The sequence below is a fragment of the Vombatus ursinus genome, unplaced genomic scaffold (genome assembly GCF_900497805.2).
Source record: "Vombatus ursinus unplaced genomic scaffold, bare-nosed wombat genome assembly UNPS02014838.1, whole genome shotgun sequence".
Lineage (NCBI taxonomy): Eukaryota > Metazoa > Chordata > Mammalia > Diprotodontia > Vombatidae > Vombatus > Vombatus ursinus.
The window spans coordinates 912,967-927,433 of record NW_020954616.1 but is presented as its reverse complement, the minus strand read 5'-3'; the positions used below and the strand labels follow the sequence as shown (position 1 = coordinate 927,433).

Below are 14,467 nucleotides of genomic sequence, written 5' to 3'. Positions count from 1 at the left end.
GACTTGCCTTAATTACATTTTCATCTTTGACAAAAGGTAGAGGAATTTTTAAAGGGGAAAATATATTGAAGATTTGATTCTCACTAATAAGAAGGAACTTGTTGCTGGGGCAGAAATGTTGGGAACCTTGGGACATTGGGAGCAGTAAGCACTCAAGCTTAGAGTGTGTGACAGAAAAGAAGAAGGAGGCCTGGGATGTTCTGTTATGTACCCTACATTATGGAAGAACATATTTCAAAGGGAGAAAAGATAGCTAGGATCCCATTAACTAAAATTTCTCAAGGGAAATCAACACAGAAGGTATAGGGAAGCTTTCAAGAATGAAATTCTGAAGACACAAAAAGAAAGAATTCTGGTGAAGAAAAAGAGGAGTTGTCTGAAGAGACTAATGTGCGTGCATAGGGAATTCAGCAACCAACCTAGATTTTTAAAGAATATGTATAGAAAGTAGAAGCATGAGCAAGTCTGTCACAGTACTCTAAGGTCAGTATCAGGAGTGCTAAATGAATAGAGTCCAGAATGAACTCAGGCCAGTGAGGAAAGCTAAGGACAAAAAAAAGGGGCAAGGAGAGAGGGATTTGATTTATATTGGGCAAAAGAGGAAGATTAAAGAAGGGATGGGGCCACTGTTCTAGATGGATGGGACAATAATAACTGTTGGCAGAGAGAAGGCAGAGCTGCTCAGTTTTCATTTCGTTTATTTTCTTTGCCAAGAAGAATCATCTTTGGACTAGGAAAAACAAAACCAACAATGGCTAATAGGAAACTGATAGCCAATATATTTAAAAAGATAGTAAGAGAGCACCTAGGTACCCTAGATCAAATGAAATACTATTTGTAAAGAACTTAGCACAGCGCCTGGCACATAGTAGGATCTTAATAGTTGTTTCCTTCCTTCCTCGATGAATCCAAATCACTTGGCCCTGATGAACTACATTCTTGGAAAGATCTGGCAGGTGTGATCATTGAGCTTTTGTTGTTGGTCATTTTTCAGTCATGTCTGGCCAACTCTTCGTGATCCCACTTGGAATTTTCTTGGCAAAGACATTGGAGTGGTTTGCCATTTTCTTCTCCAGCTCATTTTACAGATGAAGAAACTAAGGCAAATGGGGTTAAGTGACTTGCCCAGGGTCACAAAGGTAGTAAATGTCTGAGATCAGATTTGAACTCAGGTCTTCCTGACTCCAGTCCCGGCACTCTATCTGCTGCACCACCAAGCTGCCCTTAATTATTATTGAGAGATTGTCAGTGACATTTTGAAAATCATGGAGAATAAGAAAGGTATCCCAGTATTGGAGAAAGGCAAATATCACAATTAAAAATAAGACTGGAATCTCCAAACTATAGTCTAGTGAACTTGAATTAAATCCTTGAAATAATTTTAGGGTGTATTATTAAAGAGATGGTTAGTGAACTATAACTAGGAAAGGAAGTAGTGATCACAAAGAGTCAATGTGGTTTCAATAGGAATAAATCATGCCAGACTAATGTAATTTCCTTTTTTTTTTTTTGGCAGTATTACTAAACTGGTCAATCAGAGGAATGCTATAGATACAGATGTAGGGAATATCTAAAAATGGAATCCAGGTGGAATACTGGATAGAGTGCAGGGCCTGAAGGCAGAAAGACTCATCTTCTTGAGTTCAAATCCAGCCTCAGACACTTAATAGCTGTGTGACCCTAGACAAGTCACTTTACCTTGTTTGCCTCAGTTTCCTCATCTGTAAAATGAGCTGAAGAAGGAAATGGCAAACCACTGCAGTATCTTTGCCAAGAAAATCCCAGATGGGGTCACAAAGAGTCAAACAAGACTGAAAAAAAACTGAATAACAACAAATATCCGAAAAGGTTTTAGCAAAGTATTTAATAGACTGTCACACCATTTTTGTTGGAAGGAGGCCTTTACAATCTGTGCTTAGCTTGTGCTACTTAACATTTTTACTTATGATTTAAAGAAAGGTGTATATAGCATGCTTATCAGATTTGCAGGTAACACAAAACTGGAAGAATTGGAAAACACAACAGATGGCATATCTATTATGGCCAAAAAATTTTGACAGGCTAGAACAGAAGCAAATTGCTGCCAGAAGCCTACTTTTGTACAATCCACAAGCTAAGAATGGTTTTTACATTTTAAAATAAAGTTTTATTGTATTTAAAAATGTCAAAAAAAAAACCATACTTAGTTAGCAGGCCACACGAAAACAGGCAGCAGGCCAGATTTGGCTCTCTGGCAGTAGTTTGCTGGCCCCTGGGCTAGAGCATTAGGTTGAATCAAATAGGATGAAATATAATAGGGATAAAGAAAAATCTTAAACTTGAATTCAAAAAAATCCATTTTCACAAGTACAAGATAGGGGAGGTATGGTTAGATAACAGTTCATCTAAAAAAAAAAATAGGAATTTCAGTGGACTGCAAACTCATCATGAGTCAGTTATGTGATATAACAGCCAAAAAACTGTGATCTTAGGCTGCACTAAGAGAGCCATATCTCTAGGAATAAAGGAAATAGTTCCACTGTCATCCACCCTGGTCAGACTTCAACTAGAATGTTATGATAAATTGGAGAGTGTCCAGAGGATAGCACCCATGATGGTGAAGGCCCATATAACTTCATGCCATATGAACATAGGTCAAAAGAACAGGGGATTTTTTGTCTAGAGAAGAGAAGACCAGAAGAAGAAATATGATAGTTGTCTTCAATTATTTGAAGGGCTGACACAGAAGAGAAATTAGGCTTATTTTGTTTGGCCCCAAAGGGAAGAATTGGGGGCAATTGGTGGAAGTAACAATAAGGAAAATTTAGGTTTGATGTAAGGAAATATATCTTTTAAAGAAAATTTATAGTATTTTATTTTTTCCAATTACATGTAAAGACAATTTCAACATCCATTTTTAGAAAGATTTTGAGTTCCAAATTTTTCTCCCTCCCTCTTTCCCTCCTCTCCCCCTTCCCCAAGACAGCAAGCAATCTGATATAGGTTATACATGTGCAATAATGTAAAATATATTTTCACATTAGTCATGTTGTGAAAGAAGAAACAGGAAAAAAGGAAAGAAAACCATTTTTTAAAAAAACCCCCAAAATGAAAATAGTATGCTTCAGTCTGCATTCAGGCTCCATCAGTTCTTTCTCTGGATGTGGATAGCATTTTCCATCATGAGTCAAGGAAATGCATCTTGATGCTAAAGTAGAAGGGGCTATTTCTGCAAATAATTTGTGTAATATGGCAATTGTTCCTTAAATATTAAGTTTATGCTTTTCCTATATTAAGCCAACTCTATGTTTCTTGTATAAATTCAATCTAGTCATAGCATATAATCTTTATGGTACTTTGTTTTAACCTCTTTGCTAGTAATTTATTTCAGATTTTTGTATCTGTGTTCATTAGGGACATTGGTCTACAGTTTTCTTTTTCTGTTTTGATTCTTCCTGGTTTATATATTAAGACCATATCTGTGTCATAGAAGGGATTTGGCAGGATTTCTTCTTAATCTGTAAATGTAATGTAAAAACAAAACACATTAATAAAACTTTAAAAAGGAAAAATAATAATAATTTTTAAAAAGTAGGCTGGACTTCCCTGAGAAGAAGTAGTTTGTCTGTCTTTGGAGGTCATTGAGCAAAGACTGGATGACCACTTCTCAGCAACATTAGAGAGGGAATTCTTTTGCAGGGATGGGTTGGACTAGATCACTGCTGTGGTCCTTTGCAACCCTGAAACTCTGTGTGTGTGTGTGTGTGTGTGTGAGTGTTTATGGGGGGGGGTTTAGGTGTATGTATATGTGGTGTGTATGTATGTTTAAGTATATGTGAGGGGGTGGGATGAGTGGGTATTTCTGTGAAGAAAGCACTGGAATGAGAGACGGGAGAGACCCAGGTTTGAGTGCTAGCTCTGACATGTCTGGCTGTATGATCTCTCTGAGCTTTGGTTTTGTCATGTGTTCAATGACGATGTTAATATTTATGCTCTTGACCTTGCAGGCTTATAAGGAAGGTGCTTTGTAAACTTTTAAGGTTTTTGTGGTGTGGAGGAGGAGCAGGACAGGACTGGCCCTTCTTATTTCATTAGTATGTTGTTGTTGTTGTTGAGGTGTTTTCAATCATGTCTTCATGACTCTGTTTAGGATTTTCTTAGCAAAGATACTGGAGTGGTTTACCATTTCCTTCTCCAGCTCGTTTTGCAGATGAGGAAACAGAGGCAAACAGGGTTAAGTGGCTTGCCCAGGATCACACAGCTAGTAAGGGTCTGAGGTCAGATTTGAACTCAGGAAGATGACTTTTCCTAACTCCAGGCCCAGGGCTCTGTGCACTATGGTGTTACCTAGCTGCCCCACATTGCCCCACATTTCCCTATCAGGGAACACTCTCTAGTGAGACTGATTAGCAACTGTTCTACAATTATAGTCTTGGAGGGTTGCCTGAGGGTGCTGAGAAGTCAATGGACTTGCCCAGGGTCACATAGCCAGTGAATGTAAGAAGCAGAACTTAAACTCACATCTTCCTGGCTGCAAGGCCTGTTCTCTCTAACCGCTATAGCAATGGTATCAAACTCAGTGAGGGCCACTAACCTTTACACAAAGATCCTGTGGACTGACTTAGATTTGGGGGACTTTTTTTTTCAGGCAGTCAGGGTTAAGTGACTTGCCCAGGGCCACACAGCTAGTAATTGTCTGAGGCCAAATTTGAACTTAGGTCCTCCTGACTCCAGTCCTGTCACTCTATTCACTGTGCCACCTAGATGATCCCTGACTTAATTTTAAAATGTGAGATTACCTATGCTCTATTGTGTTTTTATTTCTTTTATTAAATATTTCCCAATTATATTTTAATTTGGTTCCTGCTACTCTTGGGAGTGCTATGGGTTACAGGCAGCCAGCAGGTTCCATAATCATTAACACCACCCTTCACTTTAAACTTCAAAGTACATCGACTTTAAGAACAAGCAAGTCCTTAGAGATGATCTTGTCCAATTCACTCATCTTAAGGATAAAGAAATTAAGGCCTCTAAGGGGTACTACCTTGCCCAGCGTCATACAGCCAGTGAACATCAGTCTGGATTATAACTCAGGTCTCCTGACTGCCATTTCAGTATTTTTCCTATCATACAGGGCCACCACGGTCATGTCTAGTAAGTGATGGGAACCAGAGTAGACTCCGCCTTACTATGGTGCTCCTCTGTTCCCTCCCTTGAGCCTCCTCTTTTGGGACTCAAGTGAGGTTTGATAGCATCTTCCTATCTCTTCTTTCTTCTCCTTCTAGGTGATCATGGTGACTGGGGACCATCCTATCACAGCAAAAGCTATTGCCAAGGGTGTGGGCATCATCTCAGAGGGGAATGAGACAGTAGAGGACATTGCTGCCCGGCTAAATATTCCTCTCAGCCAGGTCAATCCCAGGTGAGGCCCCTGTTGGACGCCCCTGACCAAGGATATGCTAGAAATGGCTGAACTGAGGGCGATGTGTTATATTTCCACTGTGAACACTCACACCTTGGAAAGTGATAAACATTACAAATCAGGGCTTGATTTTTTGTTTTGTTGATTGTCTAGACATAAGAAAGTGTTGGAGAAAATGTGCAGATTAAACTTAAAAGTATGGTCTGCATATATTTTTTTCTCCTGGAAAGCCCATTGTTAAACATTTACCAGCATGCCATTACCCCTGACCAAATGCCATCTTTATCTGCTACTCTGGGTGGATACCGCTCCCATCCTATATTACTGCTCAGAATTGAGGACCCCGCTGTGGGGCTTATAGTACACATCCCTACGACCTCTAAAGCGCCTATGTCTGGCCTAATGAGTGACTTGCTTTGACTGCCTTAGTCCCTTCATGCTGAAGTTTTGAGTCTTCTTGGTGGGCACTTGCTCCTTCCCCAAAGGACAGTCCCTGAAAGGAAATTTAAAAAAACTGAATCCCAGAGAATAGCAGGACATGAGAACCGAGGGAGGAAGGGAGCTAAAGTCTGGGGGGTGGGGAGAAAAGTCAGCCAAATTGTGTGTTGTTCCCTAACCAATCCAGGGAAGCCAAGGCCTGTGTGGTCCATGGGTCTGACCTGAAGGACATGACATCAGAGCAGCTGGATGAAATCCTTAAGAACCACACAGAGATCGTCTTTGCTCGGACTTCTCCACAGCAGAAGCTCATCATTGTGGAGGGATGTCAAAGACAGGTGGGAAAGTTGAATGCGGTGAGACAGGGTAGACTTTCGGGCTATCGAGGATGAATAGAAGTCCTGTCAGACACGAGTATATAAGATGGGGGAAGCAGGCCCAGGAGACAGGGAACTGTGAAGGGGATAACCAGGAGGAGGGACCATGATGCCTCTCCAGGACAAGTGATGAAGCAGAACCATCATAGCATTCTTCAAGTATTTGAAAGAGAGATCAAACTTGTTCTGCGTGGTCACCGAGAACAGAACCTGTAGTAATAGGCACAAGGCACACTGAAGTATCGTATCCGTCTAAATTGTCCAAATTAGAACTTTAAAAAACAGAACGGGCTACCTTGAGAGGAAGTGAATTCCTCATGACTGGAGTTCTTCAAACAAGCCCTTTGTTGGGATGTGATAGGAGAGATTGTAGAGAGCTAACATGGTGTGTAGTGGAGAGGACATTGAATTTGAAGTCAGAAAGACCTGTGTGCCTCATTTTCCTCTTGGTAGGATGGGGGTTGGACTTAGCCTCCAAGATCCTGTCCAGCTCTAAATATCTGCTCCCATGATTCTTGTTACAAGACAGGTTAGATTAGATGAACTCTCAAGTTCCTTCTGACTCTGGGATCCTGAGGCTCGGTAGAGCCTCTGCCTCTGATGGTGTTTTCTCCTCAGGGCGCCATCGTGGCGGTGACCGGTGATGGTGTGAATGATTCCCCTGCACTGAAGAAGGCTGACATTGGCATTGCCATGGGGATCTCTGGCTCTGATGTCTCCAAGCAGGCAGCTGATATGATCTTGCTAGATGATAACTTTGCCTCCATTGTCACTGGCGTGGAGGAGGGTGAGTAGGCTGCCCATGGCTGCTCTCCAGTTCATTCTTGGCACATTTACTTCAGTTGAGTCCGATGCCAAACAACCATCAGGAAAACATTCTTCACTAAGATCTCATACCCAAGGCTAGAGGGAAGGGTGGAAGGCTAGATTCCTATTCTCCTCGGACTATCTGCTTCCTGACATTTCATTCCAGTTTAAATCCTCTGCTCTTTCAGCCAGGATTGTGGGATTATAGTATAGATAAGATTTGGACCTGGGAGAGACCTCAGAAGTTTTGTCCAATCTCCTCATTTTACAGATGAGGAAACTGAGACCCCAAGAAGTCAAATGTCTGAAGTACCATAAGTGGTAAAAATAAAAAAAGCAGAGCTAGAACTGGAACCTAGGACTTCTGACTTGAAATCCAGTGTTCTTTTCACTATATCATATATATCCAGTAGTTCAAGTAGCTAATTACTCCAGAACCTGCCTTGGCTCTCCTCAGCTTCAAGGTTTCTCTCTTTCAGGAGATCAATAGAAAACATGAGGCACATAGGGAAAATAGAGACACAGAACCAGAGACATGGTCATTGACAGTCTTTTTTTCTCTTACTCACACTCTGCTGACCCAGGTCTTATGCAGGCCTCTTCTCAATGTCCTCTTGTTTCCTCATTGACTATTAGACTACAATCCAAGGGTCTGGCCTACTTCAGGGAGTGGTATGAGTGGGAGGGGTGGTCCCTCTGATGTCCCTGATGCTCTAAGGACCTACCCACAGGCCGCCTGATCTTTGACAACCTGAAGAAGTCCATTGCCTACACTCTGACCAGTAATATCCCAGAGATCACCCCTTTCCTGCTCTTTATCATTGCCAACATTCCCTTGCCTCTGGGCACTGTGACAATCCTTTGCATTGATCTGGGCACTGATATGGTAAGTCCAGAGATGTGGCTGGGGGAAAACAGGATGTGAAGGTGGGGGGTGGGTGGAACCTAGGGCAACTAACTGCCCTAACTATAACTCCTGTCTGGTAGAAAGCATACTTAGTCTAAGAATTTTACCTCGAAATTGCTTCATATCTCTTCATCAGTCTTAAAATTCCACAGGAATTATTAATATTATTGAATCTACCAGACTATGAGCTCAATAAGGGCAAGAACCCTGCTCATCTAAACTTCATATAATCCCCCAATGCCTAGCATAGTGTTTTGTATATAGGAGGCACTTAATAAAAGTTGGTTGAATTGAATTCCTATCTCCTCCCCACCCTTACACCCCCTTTCTTCTCCATTCAGCTTTATCCATTCCCTACTCCAGGTACCAGCTATCTCCTTGGCCTATGAGGCAGCTGAAAGTGACATCATGAAACGCCAGCCTCGGAATCCACAGACGGACAAGCTGGTGAATGAGAGGCTCATCAGTATGGCCTATGGTCAAATTGGTGAGGTTCGAGGGCACTCATTGCCTCAGAGCGGGATTAGAGTGTCACAGGGTCATAGGTCTTTGGAAGGGACCTCAGAGCCCATCTGGTCCAACCTTATTTTGCAGCTAAGGAAACTGAGACCATGAAGGTTAAGGGTCTTGGCCATGGTCACACAGGTAATGTCAGATGCAGGATTTGAACCCAAGTCTTCTGACTACAGCACCGGTGCTCTTTCTACTGTGCAGCTCTGGCTGTTTCCCAACATTTGAGAAAGTTAAGCTCTCAAAATCAGCTCAAAACAGGACCCAATTCTGTGCTGAACCTGCCCTTCTCATTTTCAGCTGGAGGGATCAGGAAAGATGTCATTGAGAAGGTGGCGCTTCAGCATAGCCTTGAAGGAAAAGAAAGATTCTGAAAGTGGGAGAGGAGGAAGAAAGTGCATACTCAACGTGGAGGGTGGCCTGCACGAATATATGAGGAGGTTGTGTCTTGTTTCCTTCTCTAACTGTGGCCCTCACCACTCACAGGGATGATCCAGGCACTGGGTGGCTTTTTTACCTACTTTGTGATCCTGGCGGAGAATGGTTTCCTGCCCTCCCGACTCCTGGGAATCCGACTCGATTGGGATGATCGCTCCAAGAATGACCTGGAGGATAGCTATGGACAGGAGTGGGTGAGTGACAAAGCAGCAAAAGCTATCAGGAGGTGAGAGCTTTGAGTGACACTGGGTGGTTACTGGTGGTTTGAACAGGTATTCCCTTGACGTGGCTTTTTCCTTGGTCTCTCCTCATTCTGATCCTAATTCTTGACTCCATCCTCCTCTCTGTCTCCATTCTGCTGCCTAACTCCCTCTTCTGATGCCAACCTTCTTTTTGACTAACCTTTCCTTCCTGACAGAGCCCTTCCCTCTTCCACTTGACCCTCCTTTCTGACTAATCCTTCCTTTCTGACTGAACTATCTCCTATGACTACACTCTCCCTGATAACATTCTTCTTTCTTCTCCCTGACCTCTTCTCTGACTCCATCTTTTCTTCTGACTCCATCCATCTCTATACCTGGACTCACTATTCCCTCTTCAGACCTTACCTTCTGTAATCCTACTCTCTCTTCTCTGACCATACCTTCCCCTCTCACTCTAACCCTTTCTGTGCCCTTTCTTCAGACCTATGAGCAGCGGAAGGTGGTGGAGTTCACGTGTCACACAGCTTTCTTTGCCAGCATCGTAGTTGTACAATGGGCTGACCTCATCATCTGCAAGACCCGCCGTAATTCTGTCTTCCAGCAGGGCATGAAGTGAGCTTCCCACCACAAAGCCCATTTCAGCTCCCCCAGTCTTGGCATGATCTTACAACCCTGATCCACCCTGACTATGAGTTACCCCACCATCCTCTGTTGGGATCAGGATAAGATTTTAATTACTCAGCTCTATCCATGGTATTGCTTGGAGGTGGGGAGGAGGAGGAGGAGGAGAAGAAATTTGGCAACTTTAATTCTGTTTCCTGATGCTGGGTGGGTACAGATCTCTGGAGAGTGCCACTCTTATCCCTTCTTCCCACCCCTTCTGTTCATTTCTCTTCCCTTACTCTACTTAAAAACAACAACAACAATAACACATAGAAAGTTAGCTCTGGAAAGGACCTTAGAGATCATTTAATACTGCCCCTTTTGTGTTACAGATAAGGAAATCAAGTCTCAGAGAGAGAAAGTTACTTGCCCAAGTGAAAATCAAAACCTTTTCCAGATGGACCCTAGATAGCAGACTTGACTCATGTTACTTATATAACCCTTATGGTCAGGGAACAGAGACATGGTCATTGGTCATGGTCTCTAGCCCAGAGAGCTTCCAGAACTATCTATGGAACAAGACATGATAAGAGAGTAAAATAAGACAATATATAATAAAGTACTAAGCTTCTGGTGAAATTCAGGAAGATTAAAAGAAGGCAAAATGAAAATATTCTTCAGTTATAGGGGGCAGATGAGAAGGGGAAAAGAATATGTCTCTTAGAAACATTTCACTTTCTCTTACAAATTCAATAAATATTTTAGTGGCTGCTACATCAAGGCACTGTGCTAGGCTTTGAAGAAACAAAGATTACAAATGATATAGTCCTTGACCTTAAGGAGTTAGGTAGAGGGAGGAGAAGAGGGGGAGGGATATAACATATCCAGGAACAAGGTTGGGTGTGATGGAAGTGTGAGATTCAGACAAAATGTTCAAGGAAAATGTGAGAAGCAAGAGCTCATTTTCAGCTGGAGGGATCAGAAAAGATGTCATTGAGAAGGTGGCTCCTCAGCATAGCCTTGAAGGAAAAGAAAGATTATGAAAGTAGGAGAGGAAGAAGAAAGTGCTTACTCAACATGGAGGGTAACCTGCATGAATATATGGGGAGATAGAGGGCATCAAGTTTTGGTGGACCGTAAGTGCTGGAATTTAGAGTTCATTAAGGGAATGACCTAGTAAATACAAAGAGACTGGAGAGAGAGGGAAAGAGACAGAAAGAGAAAGAAAGAGAGAGAGAAGGAGGGAGAGAAAGAAAGGAGGAAGGAGAGAGAAAGAAAGAGGAAAGGAGAGACAGAGAGAAAGAGGAGGGAGGGGAGGGAGAGAAAGGAGAAAGACATAGAGAGAGGAGACAGAGACAGAGAAAGAGAGAGGAAAGGAGGGAGACAAAAAAGAGAGAAGGAGGAAAGACAGAGAGAGAATAGTTGTATAGGCAATATGCCAGAGAAGATGGGATGGGATGAGATCAAGGGTACATGTAGGGAGTTGGCTTTGTTGAACAGAAGGGCCACAGAGATTAGAGTAAAGGATAAAGGAGTGAGCCATGGTGTCAAGAGGTTGTAGTAGGTAGAGAAGGGGAGAAGAGGGAGCTCACTGTGAAAAGTCTCCATTTTCTCAGTAAAGCGATTTAAGAGTGAAAGGTAGGAGGGATCTCAGATGATATCTTGAGGAGATGGCAGGGTTAAGAGGTGCTGGGAGGCAATTGGGGTTAAGTGATTTGCCCAAAAAAATGTTAGAAGAGGCATGTTTGTTTGTTTGTAGACAATGAGGAAGGGGCCAGTAGAAAAGGAGGACCTGAAGATGAAAGTGAGAGAGCCAGAAAGAGTATGATTGCTGAGGAAGTTATATAGGCAGTAAGGGATGGGATCCTGAGTGCAAATGGTGAAGTTCACCTTTGAAAAAGAGAAGAGCCACCTCAACCCTTGAGGTTGGATCAGAGTAGACAAGGGTGGGTAAAGATATAGCAAGGGATGTAGGAAGGGAGAAGAGAGACTTCTTAAGGAATGGCCTCAATCTTCTCAGTAAAATAAGAGGTGAGGTCATCTGCTGAAAGAGAGAGAGAGAGAGAGAGAGGGTAGAGTGATGATCCTGAGGAGAGGAGAAGGTGTTGAACAGCTGCTGTGGGGAGGGTGCTAGGGAATCGGTAAGAGATGAATTAAAAGAATTGCTGTGAAGTCAGGCTGAAGAGGATGACTGTGAGTAAGCACTTGAAGTCACTGAGACTGGAAAGGAAGGTTCTCCTCTAACTATCCTTTTCTTTGCTAGAAACAAGATTTTGATCTTTGGGCTGCTGGAAGAGACGGCTCTGGCCGCCTTTTTGTCCTACTGCCCAGGCATGGGCGTGGCCCTACGAATGTACCCACTCAAGTGAGTACCCAGGAGGAGGGGATGAGGCAGCCCTCTACACAGAAGCAGAGGGAATGTGGGTGGTGTTGGGGTGGGGGGTTGTTCCTGTAATCATAGCCTGGATTGCTCTGGGTGTCTCTCTTTACCCATTTCTATGTCTTCACTCCATATTCTGATCCCACTTTCTCCCCCATTCTTTACAGGGTCACATGGTGGTTCTGTGCTGTCCCCTATAGTCTCCTTATCTTCATCTATGATGAGGTCCGAAAACTCATCCTGCGGCGCTATCCTGGTGGTGAGTTTCCCCTAGCCTCAGCAACCCAGCTGGTCTCCCAATACCCTAACCACATCCCAAAATCCAGATGCCTGCCACTGACTTTCAGTGCCCTCAGACCCTGGACTTCCAGAGAGTTTGGGGCGCTGTTCTCTTTCTAGGCCTTAGGGCCTGAAATCCTGGCCTCTGGTGGTCAATATTCTTCCCCTGAGTTGTATAATTGATGAAGGGCTAGACCTGAAGTCTACTCTTACCTCTGACACTTAGATGTTCAACCCTGGTCAAATCATTTCATCTCTCATGGACTCAGGTTCCTTATCCTTGAAATGAGGGGGTTGTACTCAATGGTTTCTAACATCCCTTTGGGCTCCATATCTATCATCCTATGATCCCTGTTGCTTATAGACTTCTAATCTATCCCTCACCTGTAATTACAGCCTTTCAGTCCCTCCAATCTCCACCTGATTTTCAATCAACCAACAAATGTTTATGGGTACCTTAGATGTTCTTTACCCTGTGTCAGATACAAAGTTTTCCCTCCATCCTATTTATATCTATATTTTTATATCCTATTTATATCTAGCCCCCATCTTATTCTCCTGCCCAGTCCTTAATATCTATGACCTTCTCTTCCCTCCCACCTCCTTCTTTTCTCCCCTTGTTACTTCCAGTCCTTTGCTGCCCCCACCTTCCAAGGTCCTTTCTATATAGCCATCGCTGTTCTGAGTCCCTCAGAATTCCATTGATCTTCTCCCTCACTCTGAACTTCTCTCTCCAACAGGCTGGGTGGAAAAGGAGACATACTACTGAGCTGAGCAGAGGATGAACCAGGCACCAAACAGATAGGGGTGCCCTGTTGTTGGGTGGGAAAGGGTGGGTACATCTGAGACAAAGTTGTGGGAGGGTTATGGGGAGGTGGGGGGTCAGCCCAGCCAACTGAAGTTTGGGCTAAGGTAGGGTAGGAATGGGGTTTAGGGTGATTGCCCTGTAGACCTAACTGTGAAAAATCAGTTTAGACACTAAATGTTGGGATCCCCTCCCCAGATCCTACCCTTACTGTGTTCATCACTTCTACTCTTCATGGAGGCTTGGAATCATTCCAGCCCTCCATAACTCCCAGTAGAGATCAGGTTGTAATGGCAGATATGAGTCTGAGGGTGCTCAGGCTTGAGAGAAGAGAAGATTGTTGAGGTCCTCAAGGACCTAGAACCACTGTGTTATCTCAACACACTCCATTCTCTGTTACCACCTGTTCATTTTCTCTCCATCCAACTCTGTCCCCAGTGATCCCCGCTTCCCTGGGCCAGACCTCAAAATCACCATCTACTTCTGCTAGTGAGAAACAGGAGTCTGTGAAACAGGAACCTGAGAATAAGTCTTCCCTGTAGGGACTCCACAAGTTGGGAACAGTGTGAAACAGAAAGAAATGCTCTAATTCAGAGACAAGGCCAAATAGAGAGCAAAAGAAAGGGAGGAACCAAAAAGGGAATCTAGGAGACAGTGTAGGAATAGGATTAGCCATCAATTGATGAAAGAAACAGACAAGGAGACAGACTGAAGAGGGATAGTGACAGTGGCTTTTGGAGCATTTTGACAATTTTATCAATAAGCCTTGTCCTAGATCTGTGTCCCTATTGTAGAAGAGGGCAGGAACCCAATCAGCAGACATCCAGATTCTAATTTTTGAAAGAGTTGTGGCAGGTAATGCCACACCATGAGCCAGGTGTTCCCAATGAATACAAGGGGAACTCCAGCTTCTCCTTTTGCTCTTTGGGGTGGGATGCTGAGTCATCTAGATCCTCCTAATCATGTGGAAGAAAAATCCTACAAGGTCACTAGTCCTTGAGCCCCTTTGAGAGCATTCATGTCCTGTCACAGTAAATGTGCCTAGCATTCCAGGTCAACATAGCCCTCAAGAAAGAAAGAGCCCAGATTTTCAGAATACAATTGTGGTCCCAAATACTTGACAGTCCAAGGCAGGTTTAGTGTATCACCTTGGTTCAGAGTATTTATACAAAGAGGGGTAAAACCACTGCTTTAAGAATGCCCTTTGGTGTCTAGGAATGCAAGGCAATTTCTGACCAAATGACCTTCACATAGTCTGAGCACTCATCAAACATTACACAATCTCCCTGAAATGGAGGGATCACCCTCTGGTCCCTATG

General features: G+C 43.3%; 1 protein-coding gene across 1 annotated transcript in view; it reads left to right on the top strand.

Moving 5' to 3' along the window:
• The window catches only part of LOC114026365 (sodium/potassium-transporting ATPase subunit alpha-2), a 42,734-nt gene extending 29,564 nt beyond the window's left edge, over positions 1–13,170 (top strand). The window contains exons 14-23 of the mRNA XM_027840044.1: positions 5,265–5,401; positions 6,027–6,177; positions 6,835–7,003; positions 7,755–7,909; positions 8,294–8,417; positions 8,927–9,072; positions 9,563–9,693; positions 11,948–12,049; positions 12,232–12,323; positions 13,084–13,170. Coding sequence (XP_027695845.1) covers positions 5,265–5,401; positions 6,027–6,177; positions 6,835–7,003; positions 7,755–7,909; positions 8,294–8,417; positions 8,927–9,072; positions 9,563–9,693; positions 11,948–12,049; positions 12,232–12,323; positions 13,084–13,112 — 1,236 coding nt within the window. The 3' untranslated portion in view covers positions 13,113–13,170. The remainder of the gene's footprint in view (positions 1–5,264; positions 5,402–6,026; positions 6,178–6,834; positions 7,004–7,754; positions 7,910–8,293; positions 8,418–8,926; positions 9,073–9,562; positions 9,694–11,947; positions 12,050–12,231; positions 12,324–13,083) is intronic.
• Positions 13,171–14,467: the final 1,297 nt, after the last annotated feature.